This window comes from Musa acuminata, chromosome BXJ3-2 (genome assembly GCF_036884655.1).
Source record: "Musa acuminata AAA Group cultivar baxijiao chromosome BXJ3-2, Cavendish_Baxijiao_AAA, whole genome shotgun sequence".
Classification (NCBI taxonomy): domain Eukaryota; kingdom Viridiplantae; phylum Streptophyta; class Magnoliopsida; order Zingiberales; family Musaceae; genus Musa; species Musa acuminata.
The window spans coordinates 961,272-974,351 of record NC_088350.1 but is presented as its reverse complement, the minus strand read 5'-3'; the positions used below and the strand labels follow the sequence as shown (position 1 = coordinate 974,351).

The window sequence follows — 13,080 nt, the reverse complement described above, 5'->3', positions numbered from 1 at the left end:
AGACCTCTAATGGACGCTGGTGACCTCGTCGGATGAGGAAGCCGAAAGTGGATGTAGGTCATATTGACCGAACCACTCTAAAACTGTTATGTTCTCTGGTTTGTATTTTATTCTTGCTATTACCTTACTGCAAACCTCCTTAATTGCTTATTGCCTTCAATTCATTACGTACGCTTTCAAGTTAAGTTTCCAAAATCAGTTTTTTGTAAGAAACGGTTTTTATTGTATGAAAGTTTCAAACCGACATAGTTTTCACCGCTGCACTAATTCACCCCCCTCTCATAGTGCCGACCTCTTGATCCTAACAATTGGTATCAGAGCCTCGTGATTTTTCAGTTGGTTTAACACCCAAGAGAAATAGCTCTTTTCGGCTTTCAAAAGGGTCACTCTCTCATTCGTCCTCCCTTTTTCAATGGGACAGACTAGACATATTAGAAAACTCGAATAAGAGTTTTCTTGCTTTCATTGGATTTGAATTTATGGCATTTAGTCGAATCCGATTTTCGAATGTCTTCTCTTCCAATGAAAGATTGAAATAATTTAGAGAAAAAGACTTTCTTTAAATGCTAGAGCTATGAATGCTCTATTTTACGCCTTAGATAAAAATAAATTCAATCGGGTTTCTTTATGCGAAACGACTTTCGATATTTGGCATACTCTCGAAATTACACACGAAGACACTAGTAGAGTAAAAGTTTCGAAGATTAATCTTTTAATGCATGATTTCGAGCTGTTTCAAATGAAACTGAGCAAAACTATTGTTGACATGTACACCCACTTTACGGATGTCGTCAATAATTTAAAAGCTCTTGGCAAATGTTTTTCGAATTTTGAACTCATTAATAAGATTTTACAATCACTTTATAAAGCTTAGGAATTGAAAGTAACAGCAATACAAGAAACAAAAGATTTAAATATTTTTCCACTTGAAGAACTTATCAGTTCATTGATGACATATGAAATAGTGCACAATGCATATGATGAACATGATGGACAAAACCACCTTCCAAAGAACAGGAAGGATTTGGGGCATAGAACAATTGAAGACCACTCGAGCATAAGCTCAAGTGATGATGAACTTGCACTAACTAAGAAATTTAAAAAGTTAATGAAACAATAATTAAAGAATAAAAAGAATGGAACTACTTACTATGAATGCAAGAAGAAGAACACAAATTGGGATGAATTGAGCTCCTCCGAAGATGAGGAGAAAATCAAGAAAGGCAAGGCGGCAAACTATGACGATGAGGTAATCAAAACCCCCTTAATTTATTTTGAAATTAGTTGATGCTTTCCATGATGCATTTTCTTTTTTATTTAGTTTAGAAAAATTATTTTTTAAAATTATATAATGTAATGAAAATGTAAAAATTAGAAATCATGCTTATCTTTCTAAGTAATTTTTGAAAATGATCATGAAAATTGTATGAAAATACAATAAAATGTTAATCTAATGCTTGCATACCAAATATGATGAATTTTATGTATGTGCTTGAGAAGCAATAATGTATATCTTAATGATTTTCATTTTACCTTTCGATTTTAAAAATGATGCATGGCTTTTGTATGGAAACTAAGCATGAAAAGTTAGATTGACCTAAAAAGAAAAATGCATGACTACAATGAACTTGATTGAAAATGCTTTAAGTTTGATTGAAAATGCTTTAGGTATGGATATGATGTCATCTCTAGGTTGAGCTTCTTGACCAAGCTTACCGAGATGAGATTCTTGACCAATCATCTCCTATGGTCGTAGCCACGGTTCGCTAACTTTGATCATTCTTTAACTACTTCTTTGAGAAGAGTTATGGGTGAACCTTCCAACACTTTTCTCTACGGTGGCCTATAATTTTATAATGATCATAGAATAAATCACTTCATTTTGAGGAAGAAAAAGTTATACCATCCCCAAAATTCTCTTTGGTTTTTAGGTGGCTCCCTTTGGCCTTCTCCATGGGCTTGTCACAATGGAGTGTGATTCTTTCTCTTGATCATCATCTCCATATTGTTAGTAATTGAAATATCATATACTTTGAAGAGGCTCAACCCTATATAAATTATGAATGGAAGCCGACCGGTAGTATATTTCATTACCATTGAGTGATCATCAAGGGAGATTCCAAGTGCCACCACTTGTCATCAAAACTCGGTAGTGTATTCTTATATAGATTGGTCCCTTCCTTAGCATAAGTAGTGTCACTTCTTCTATCTTTCTTCGAGATTATCCCATAGGATAGTACTTCTCTCGTATGAGTTTTTTAAATCGTGTCTATGATATGTCTTTGTCATAGTTAGTTTGAAGATAGGTTTTCTACCATACGAGTGCATATCCAGTCAACTTAAGTCGCATATGCAATACCTTATCCTAATTACTATAATCATATTCATCAAAATAAGTTTCAAATTGATCTATCCATGAGTCTAATACATCATTGTTGATTAATCCATTGTATTGTAGAAGGGTATGTTGTGTTAGGACTGTATCGGCACTAAGAGGGGGAGGTGAATTAATGCTTTCGTAAAATCACGTCAGTTTGAAAATTCTCGTTCAATGAAAACCGATATCAGAAAAGAGTTTAACTTAAAAGCGTTCATAAGCATAGTGAATAAGTAAATCAGTTTGCAATATAAATGAAAAGCATAAAGCAAATGCAAATGCAAATCGGATTTATAATGGTTTGGTCATCGTGACCTGCAGCCACTCCTGATTCCTCTTCACTCGAGGTCACCGGCTTTCACTACCGATCTTCTTTCAACGGATGAAGATCAACTACCCTTATAATTCTTTCTTCTTTTCATATGCTCAAAGAGAACCTTTACACCTCTATTTTAGACTTCACTCCTCCCTTAGAAAACTTCTAACTCTAGGAGGAAGAGACTCTAAATTCTAAGAGAGTTTTCATTTTTTTTTTCTCGAGTATTCTTTCCCCATTTTCTACTAAATTTCATATTATACTAAGAATAAATAACTAGGGTATTTATAGACCTCAAATGACTTCAAAAATGAAGTTAAAAAATGTCTCATCCTGGGTTTCCCGGATCCTGGTGATACCACCGCCTACAGCACTGACACTGGGCGGTACCACTGCTTGACACAATCTGGAAGACTGTGTCTGAGCGGTACCACCACTTGACATAGTTTAGGAGACTGTGTTTGAGCAGTACCACCACCTAGTTCGGTAGTACCACCGCTTGACACAATCTGAGAGATTGTGTTTGGACAGTACCACCACCCAATCTAGCGGTGTCACCGTTTGGGCCAACTATGGGTTACTGAATGGGCCATCCACTTGGCCCAAAATAGCCCCAATTCAGCTCAATTGGCCCTAATTGAGTTAACATAATTTTACCCCAATACCGACTCAATTAGACCTAAACTAACTCGACCTAGACACAATTGATTAGAAGTATGAATTCTATTTTGTCTGGTATGTCATTGGTTCATCCGGCTCTTCGTCCGATCCTTCGACGTATTGCCTAATTGGTATGTTGACTCTTGTAACTTATAATCTCCTTGGCATAATATCTGATCCTTCAGCCCGATACCCGAACTCATGGCACGAAGACCTTCTACCGGTACATAGACCGATCCTCCGGCTCGATGTCCAATCTCTTGACATAATTCACACCGGCCCAACATTTGATCCCTATTGCTTTAATTGATTTATCTTTTTTTATCAAAGTTAGTCCTGCGTCACTCAAAATGCAGATTAGATCATAAACTCATCAATTGATTTTATTGTCAAAATCCGAGATTCAACAATCTCCCCCTTTTTGATGATAACAATCAATTGATGATGGAGTTTAAACTAAACTCCCCCTATTAATATGCCATATTAAAAGAAACTTTGAATCATGAAAATCATATGCATAATTTCAAACTATCAAGGTATAACATGCATGATTTACAAATTCAAATAATCATCATAACTTCTTCCCCTTTGTCATCAATAAAAAGGAGAAGTGCAACTAGCAAGTTTTTGTGAAATGCAAGCAAGTAATTTAGCAAGTTTTTTATCACTTTAGAACTTGCAAGCTAGCAAGTTTTAGAGATGTGCAAGTTTAGCAATTCTTTGCTTCTTGAGATGGGTAAGATAGCATATTTGCTTCCTTTTGCAATGTGCAAGCTAGCAATTTTTCTTTTCTTTGCGATGTACAAGCTAGCAAGACTTTCTCCCCCCTTTTTTTTTGTCAAAGAGAAGGGAAGAATACAATAGTATATTTTTTCTCCTTTTTTACATCAATGATTTAATCATAACATGAGATATATAAATCATAAATACAAGACAATTGTACATAATAAAATTCAAGTCATAAATATTAAGAAGTCAAGTGACATATCATGGTTTATTTGGATAAATCTTTTTCTTAGTAAATACCAAGAAGAATCGTAGGAGAACAAATAATGTAAAATCTTGATTCATATAAGATAGATCTCAATTCTTAAATATCAAGTGAAAGAATCAAGATTTGTTTGAATGAATCTCCTCTTTAGTGGAAGGAAAAATCTTGATTCATAAAAAAAACTTTCAAGTTGTAATTCTAAGAGATCAAAAGAATAACCATGATTCATTTAGATAATTTTCCTCTTTAGTAGATAGCAAAAAGAAACATAAGAGATCAAATAAGATATCTTGATTCACAAAAAAAATCTCAAGTATCAAATATTGAGAAATCAAGATCATGATTAGGATAAAACTCATTCAAATTCAAATCATCAAATCATCAAAATCACTTTCAAGAGAGTCAAAATGGTATAAATAGATTTATCAATCTCTTATTGAAAATTTGATAAGATAGAAAAATTTTCAAGAAAAATGTATTCCCTTTCTGTGTTTCAATTTATGTGATTTATTTCATACAACCATGCATTTATCTTTTATGTCAAATAAAAATATGCATCATCATTTAAAACCGAAAGAGCAAATTTCATTATAAAAATCATCAAGATCAATAAACTATAAATCATAAAAATTATCATTACTTCAAATCATCATGCATAATTAAATCATTAAATCATCAAGCATGATTTCATTAAATATAAAGTATTTTCAAAATTATTTTGTTTCGGCTAGTGAGCTTTGTGAAGTGTGTTAGATCTTCGGTCATAAGCCTTGAGCATCCATTATCAAAATTTTATTTTTACTCTTAGCTTTCGATTGTAGATATTTCTACAAAAAGGGTGGGTTTGTTCTAGGTACCCATTTAGCTTTGGGTCCCTCATGGTTGGATCTATCTATTTTAATTTTTAGCATTAAGATATTCATGGTTCCTTCAGGAACTTAAACCGTGGGTCCTTTAATAAAAGTAGTTGGCTTTTGTTGAGTGTAATTACTCACAAAGCCGATTCCTTCCTTTGTATGAACATGAATCTTATTGGTAAGAATTATATTTAAATATTTGCTACTAATTTTAAATTTATCTAACGTTTGTTGTAATAATTTGTTTTTTTTGCATGAATCTAATTCTTCACATTTAGTGTAAGGAGTTAACATGCAATTATCATGCTCATTTTTTTTATTTTTCAAATTCAATAGAAAGAAAAGTATGATTCTTTTTTAACAATTTATAATATTTACCAACTACTTTAAATTCATCAAATAAATCATGGAAAGCATTAATCAATTCATTGTAAGGTAAAGGAATTTCAATTGAGTCATTTACCTCATCGTCGAAAGCCATTAAGGCGTAGTTCGCCATTTTGTCTTTGTTGGTTTACTCCTTATCTTTGGATGTACTCGATTCATTCAATGTCACCTTAAATGCTTTCTTTTTCTTTGGCAGCTTCTTCAATTTATAGCAAGTTATTATGTCATTTTAAGTTCATTTTTAAAATTAGCCTATTTCATGAACTTTTTAAATTTTTTTGTCAAAAGTTCTATATTATCATCACTTGAACTTTCGCTCGAGTGGTCTTCTATTGTTCAAAGTGTTAAATCATTCCTGTTCTTTGAAAGGTAGTTCTTATGTTTATCATGTTCAATACAAGTCATTTCATAGGTCATTAAAGACCCGATAAGTTCTTCAAGTAGAAAATTAGTTAAGTCATTTGCTTCTTGTATTACCATTACTTTTGGATCCCAACTTTTTGGAATGGATATTAGAATCTTCTTTACAAGTTCAAGATTAGAAAAACATTTGTCAAGAGCTTTCAAACTATTGACGACATCTATAAAACGGGTGTACATGTCAATAATAGTTTCGCTTGGCTACATTCGAAACAATTCAAAACTATACATCAAAATATTGACTTTAGACACTTTAACTCTATTTGTGCCTTCATATGTGATTTCGAGTGTATGTCAAATATCATACGTATTTTCACATATAGAAACCCGATTAAATTTATTTTTATCTAGAGCACAAAATAAAGCGTTCATCGCTTTAGCATTCAAAGAAAAAGTTTTCTTCTTCAAATCATTTCATTCGTTCATTGGATTATAAGACATTTGAAAACTAATTTCGATAATATTTCATAAATTTAAATCCATAGAAAGTAAAAAAAACTCTCATTCAAGTTTTCTAATAAGTATAGTCCGTCCTATTGAACATAAAAGGACGAATGATAGAGTGACCTTCTAGATTATCGATAAATGTCATTCTCTTGGGTGTTAAACCAATCGAGAAATATTGGACTCTGATACCAACTATTAGGACAGTAATGACACTAAGAGGGGGGGGGGTGAATTAATGCTTTTGTAAAATCACGTCGGTATAAAAATTCTCGTTCGATGAAAAATCGATATAGGAAAAGAGTTTAACTTGAAAACATTCATAAGCATAGTGAATAAGTAAATCAATTTGTAATATGAATGAAAAGCATAAAGCAAATACAAATCAGATTTATAGTGGTTTGGTCATCGTGACCTACATCAACTCTTGATTCCTCTTCACTCGAGGCCACCAGCTTCCACTACCAATCTTCTTTCAATGGGCGAAGATCAACTACCCCTACAACTCTTTCTCCTTTTCACAAGCTCAGAGAGAACCTTTACACCTCTCTTTTAGACCTCACTCCTCCCTTAGAAAATTTCTAACTCTAAGATAAAGAGACACTAAACCCTAAGAGAGTTTCCTTTTTCTTCTCAAGTATTCTTTTCCCCCTTTTCTACTCAATTTCATGCTCTACCAAGCAAAAATAACTAGGGTATTTATAGACCATAAATGACTTAAAAAATAAAGCCAAAAAAAGATCTTATCTTGGATTTTCCATGTCCTAACAGTACCACCGCTTGCAATAGTATGAGAGACTGTGTTTTGGCGATACCACTGCCTAGTTTGGTGGTGCCACCGCTTGGGCTAGCTATAGGTCATTGAATGGGCCTTCCACTTGGCCTAAAATAGCCCTAATTCGGGCCCAATTAGTTGATGATTCAGTTGGTATTGTTTCACCCCAATATCGACTCAATTAGACCTAAGCTAACTCAATCTAGACATAATTAATTACAAGCATGAATCCTACGTTGCTTGGCATGTCAATGTTTCATCCGATGCTTCGTCCGATCCTTCAGTGCATCGTCCTCTCCTTTGGGGTATTGCCCAATCGATATGTTGACTCCCGCAACTTCCGATCTTTTTGGCGCAATGTTCGATCCTTCGACCTGATACTTGAACTCATGGCACGAAGACCTTCTGCCAATACGTCGACCGATCCTCCGACTCGACGTCTAATCTCTTGACATATTTTACTCTGGCATCAATTCATCTTGCTTTAATCGATTTATCTTTTCTAATCGAAGTTAGTCCTGTATCACTCAAGAGATAGATTAGATTATAAACTCATCAATTAATTTTATTATTAAAATCCGAGATTCAACATATTGATGTGAGCCTCGACTTGAAAGGGTGAGCCCTTACTATGATATTCTATTTGGCAGCATCTTCTTCGCGGTTGTGTGTCTTGGATGGAGACCTTCTTCTCTTGGTTGTCTTGTATAGTGGGGTTGATTTGGGCTTGCATCTAGCTCATCACAATCTCTATCTAGCCAGTAATGTCAGCCAAGATTTTTGGTCGTCATCCCGTCTGTGCTTCTTTCTTTGGGTGAGCACAATGTGAACTCTAATTCTTGTAGTTCTTTAATAGACTCTTTGTATTCTTATCTCATGGTCACAATCCACAAGATTGCTGCTCTTATACTATCTTATTCATACCAGGTTCGAGTTTCATAATCTATTGACTCAATACCACTATCCAAGTGAAAGTTTTGATAGGGTGATTACTATCACTAAAGATCAAGCGTAAAATTGAAAGAAAACAACCCCTATTACTTGTCAAGTGAAAGTGCTAACTATTAGACTTGAAGTAATTAAATTAAAACAATTAGACTTGTCTTTGGATAGTATATAAGTGCTCTCGATAGATTACATAACACTACCGATTTTGGTCTCCTTCTCTCTCATTGTTGAAATCTTCTTTAAAGGTTTGGATAGTAGGCAGATGCTTTGGGGGCTTCTGATAATAGTTGGGCATAGCTTGCTGTAGAGCTTTGGCTGCCGAAACTCAAGGAAGAAGGTTGTGACTAGAAGAAACTCGTAGAGTTCTTCCCTTCTTCCTTCTCCTTCCTCTCTCTCTCTCTCTCTCTCTCTCTCTCTCTCTCTCTTAATACTGGAATAGTTAGGATCAGTTGAGCACTTGTTCGAGACTTCTTTGATTGTTTTAGATTAGAGCACATCTCTTATTTCATAGAGTGGTCGATGCCCCAAGTCCTTAAGGTTTAAGGACTTTTTTTATAAGGCATAGGCAGTTAGTACTTTCTTTGTAGGACTGTTGCACCCCTTTGTTTGATGGTTGGCCTAATTTGGTTGAGGACAGCCCTAATCCACGTTCTATTAGAACTTTGATTAAGGTAAGTGAGCTATTATGATATGAGTTTTGCTTAAAAAGCCCTTTGATAGGGGCCGATTGGTTTAATGCTCGAGATTGTCCCTCGTTAGACGAAGTGGAATAGGTGGTCGGTGCCATCCATGTGGGGGGAAAAGTTGCAAGGTGTGTTACAGATGCTAGAGAAACTAACAGTTAGCGAAAGAAAGGAAAAAGGTATGAGATGTATGACGGTGGTTTGGGGAATTAGTGTGCTAAAGTGGTGCCACTAACAACGTCGAATATCCGCTAAAGGTACCAAGATGTTCCATCATGTGAGTTGCACACGTTGAACCTTCCGGATGCGTACATGATGTTTCCAATGACGATGACTTTGCTGAAGATTTTTTCCGAAACTAACGACATTTATTGTACGCAAATCCATGGACCGTAAACTGAAGACTCATCCTCTTTTTCTCTAGTCAAGGAAGGAAGTCCATCCTTGAAACTCGATGGCATGGAAAGGGATGTAGTTAGAGAGGAATTTGGGGATTAATGATAGATAACAATACGATGACCAAGACAATCACATCGGTAGCAAATTAAAGAATGTTATTTATAGGAAACAACCTGAAAAATATGCCGGTAAGATTCATCAATCCAAATAATCTGTATAAGGGTTTTGGTAATGCTGATTTCAATACATATGTAAGCAAATCAACCTCTTTCAAAGCGAAGAGATCTAAGATTGATTGGATTGGCCCATCGAAGTAAGGAGGAATATGAAAAAGAGACTCCTCGTTCCAATATTCAATAGGAAAAATATACAGATGAATCCAACGTAACGTATGAGTTGTAAAATTTCACCCCAAATGTAGCATCTGCATCCATATGAAAACAGGGGAGAAAAAAAAAAGAAATCAGATTTAAGATCCATGACTTGGGGAGGGACTTGAGAAATTTCTCTTCTTGGAAGAGCATAAAATTGATAGAGGAAGATTTGATCTTCACAATTGAAGATTTATGCAGCAAATATCCTATACTGCCCGTAAAGGGTGATGATGATGACGAAGGATGGAGGCCCGAGAAATCTGACAAGGAATGGTGGAAAAAGATGATACATGGGATCAAACAAACTTGCCTGGATCTGAAGGTTTGGGCGGCACGGAGGGAGACAGAGCAAGGGGGAAGTGGTCCTCGCTTCTCTTAACCATCACGAAAAACAAACTCCTAACTCTTAATAGAGTATCTTCAACATAATGCTTGATGAACTAGCGAAAGAATTAGGCTAAATTAATTGCTTGCTATCTACATCACAGTCAGCATATCAAAATATCGGTTTTTTCCTAAACTAACATTACGTAAAAACAAATCACTGAAGACATGCGTCTTCTCGAATCTCCATGTTGGCACAACCAAGGTAAAGAATGCAGAGAGAGATCATACTGGACATGAACAAGAGCAAGCAATCATAAGGATTCTTCAGGCCAATGCCGCAACCACATGCATATTTCATCCTTGCAATGGAGTTTCCTGATCCCTCCGTAGAAACCGGTCGTTTCATTCCCTTTCCCTTCTTCATGATTCTTCCTGCTCACTGTTGCCCGCCGCCATCTTGATCCAGGTGGGTATTGTTTGAATTCTAGTATGATCGTATCTTTCAATGCAACACCCAATCCATAAATTGCCAAGAAAGTAGTCAGAGGATGCAATCATTCAACCCATATAATCTTATGTTGTATGCATGTTAGAATGCATCCCATGAAGGAAGCAGGAGTGATCTCTTTAGGTTACTTGAGATGATATAAAAGATGAATGTAATTTTGGGATCATCTCACCACTTAGATTACAAAGGCACTGCTGCTCATCACCATCGCACGAGTCCAGATGACCAATGACTCCATACCACCAACCTGCAAATGGAAAGAAACAGTAACTCACAGATTTCATGATCTGACATATGACAAAGAGGAACTCACCACAAGGGAACTTTTGGCTCCTCCTCCATTGGACCTCAATGTGATCTCCTGGGCTCAATTCACTTAAGCACTCAGAGACATGGATTTCATGGGGAGAGATATCCACAGGAGGAACCCTTACTCTGTTCCACGAAACCCCTTCCTCCTCCTGTACAGCTTTGCTTCCATGTGGATAATACCTATGCAGAAGACTCCATCTTGAATGAAAGCTACGTAAACTCTCAGCAGAAACAGAGCAGTGTGGAGGAGTTCGCTATGCACCTTGCGTAGAAAGTGTCAGAATGGCGATCATATCTAAGCTCAGCGTCGTAGCAAGACAGCACAAACCCCACATTTCCATTCTGCACAAATCCTCAACGATGAGCAACTCCAGAAGAGAACAACATAGCATCAAGAATACTTGGTACCTCTCTGTTGCAGATCTGTGCAGGTACCCAAAGTCTGCCACTCTCCAGTGCTGAATACCAACTCATTGTCACATCTGCCGGCGAAGTGTTATTGACGATGTTAAGCCTTCTATCTGCATCCGAGTTGGACCTGGAGAAGAGGGATCCCATCCAGTTCTTGGGCTTCGTGTGTTGAACGAGAGTTGCAGAACCCAAAGCGTGCTTCCTCGAAGCTGCATAGGACTCCCACGCCCTTCGTGCCGCTTCGCCCAGCAACCGACCCCATTTCTTCCTCATGTGGCTTTCCCAGAGATGATCGCTCCTGCACCTGTCCTTCAGGCACCTACAAACGCACGCCACCGTCACCAGCTCCTTCGGCGAGATTTTCTCCAGAATGCAGTCCAGAGTCAACTCAGGCAGATCCAGGATGTTCGTCCCCCTCTCATCTGAACCTTCACGTCTTGGAGCACTCTTCTTCCTGCTCGTGCTGGCCTTCTTGAAAGAAACACTAGTGCTAACTCTACAGCAATTCTTCATCAAATCGATCAGCGAGCACAAAAGTTCTCGACAGATGAGTGCAAGTAACAGTCCCAGTTCATACGCCCATGGAGGGAGGAACTTGACAGGGGGTGAGGCCTTGGACATGACGAGCAACAAGGAGAAGGAAAGTCACAGGAGCTGAGGACAAAGAGAACCGATGTAAGATGTATATAAATCCTGCAAGGAATCTTCTCCTTGTACAAGAAATTTGTTCGACATTACACGGATAACAAAGCTGTTGCACAGATAGATGCCATGGGATTAGGATGTCAGATTTATCTGCAAGGAAATCTTGGAATCTGCGAACTCGAGGAGCGGATTGGGATTGTTGTGAGTAGCTTAAATTAGGTGCAACTATCAACTACGATCGGGAGGTTACCAACTTTGCGTATCACAAAGAAAAAGCCAAGCTATTAAAATAACTGGGGGAGATGGTGAGTCTTTGAGCTCCAAATGAAGTTGGGACTCTTTCCTTTCAGATAAAGAAGAGGAGATGGAGCTGAACAAGAAAAAGATCTCAGCTCCAGCAGGAACTCCTTCCCACCAAACTAGTACCAACCTTTAATTCCTGAGAGAGAGAGAGAGAGAGAGAGAGGAGAGGGGTCAGACACAGGTTCCATTGACTGAACACCATCCCCCTTGACCTCCTTCGGTGCTCATGATTGCGTGTCTTGGAGCTTTCATTTAGGTTATCTAACTGGGTATGTTTCACAAGCAAGCTTGTGTCTATGTATCTATCATCTGATGCCATGGGAGGTAACGTGCATCATGATAGAAGAAATCTTTATCTTAATTATTTCTTGGCTTGTGGCAGCGCATTCAGTACGGAGAGGATATGTCTCGATCAACAATTGAGTCGTATCAATCCTAATATAAAATATTTAAATAATATATTTTATTTTATATTATAGAATATTTTTTCATTGAATTTATTATACAAATGTTTATCAATTATTACTGTTTAAGTGTCGGAATTATATTGAGAAATAAATTTTATCTTGGTTTTCTTTTAGGTCAACACTAGGTTAGACGTTGAGACCCCACATCAAGTTAGGCTTATGTAATTATAGATATATAGAGAAAGAAAAAGAGAGAGAGAGAGAGAGAGAGAGAGAGGCTTATGTAATTATAGATATATAGAGAAAGAAAAAGAGAGAGAGGAAAATAAAGTGAATCAATCGAGCATCATATTATTAAATCCTTTTGTTTAACGAGAAAATGATCCTTTAGTTATTTTTTTATTTACTATAGATAAAGATACGGATGAGACAAGTACGGAGTGTTTCCCTTGTTCTCGTCTTATCCCAGTTCATTTTTTGTTTCATTCATCATTTAGATGGAATAGGGGTAGAGACAAGGATAGAAAATCCCTTAG

General features: G+C 36.6%; 1 protein-coding gene across 2 annotated transcripts; it reads right to left on the bottom strand.

Annotated features, from left to right (window-relative positions):
• Positions 1-10,221: 10,221 nt before the first annotated feature.
• On the bottom strand, positions 10,222-12,350 carry LOC135631485 (F-box protein At2g32560-like). 2 transcript variants are annotated; one of them, XM_065139203.1, is made up of 5 exons: positions 11,187-12,350; positions 11,041-11,120; positions 10,780-10,958; positions 10,639-10,713; positions 10,222-10,442 (listed from the first exon to the last, which is right to left on the bottom strand). In XM_065139203.1, exons 1-5 carry the CDS (start codon positions 11,808-11,810, stop codon positions 10,270-10,272), a joined length of 1,131 nt encoding a protein of 376 aa, XP_064995275.1. In that variant the 5' UTR covers positions 11,811-12,350; the 3' UTR covers positions 10,222-10,269. The 2 variants fall into 2 exon arrangements, with proteins under 2 accessions (XP_064995275.1, XP_064995274.1); XM_065139202.1 differs by having other exon boundaries at positions 10,222-10,457; positions 11,187-12,347.
• Positions 12,351-13,080: the final 730 nt, after the last annotated feature.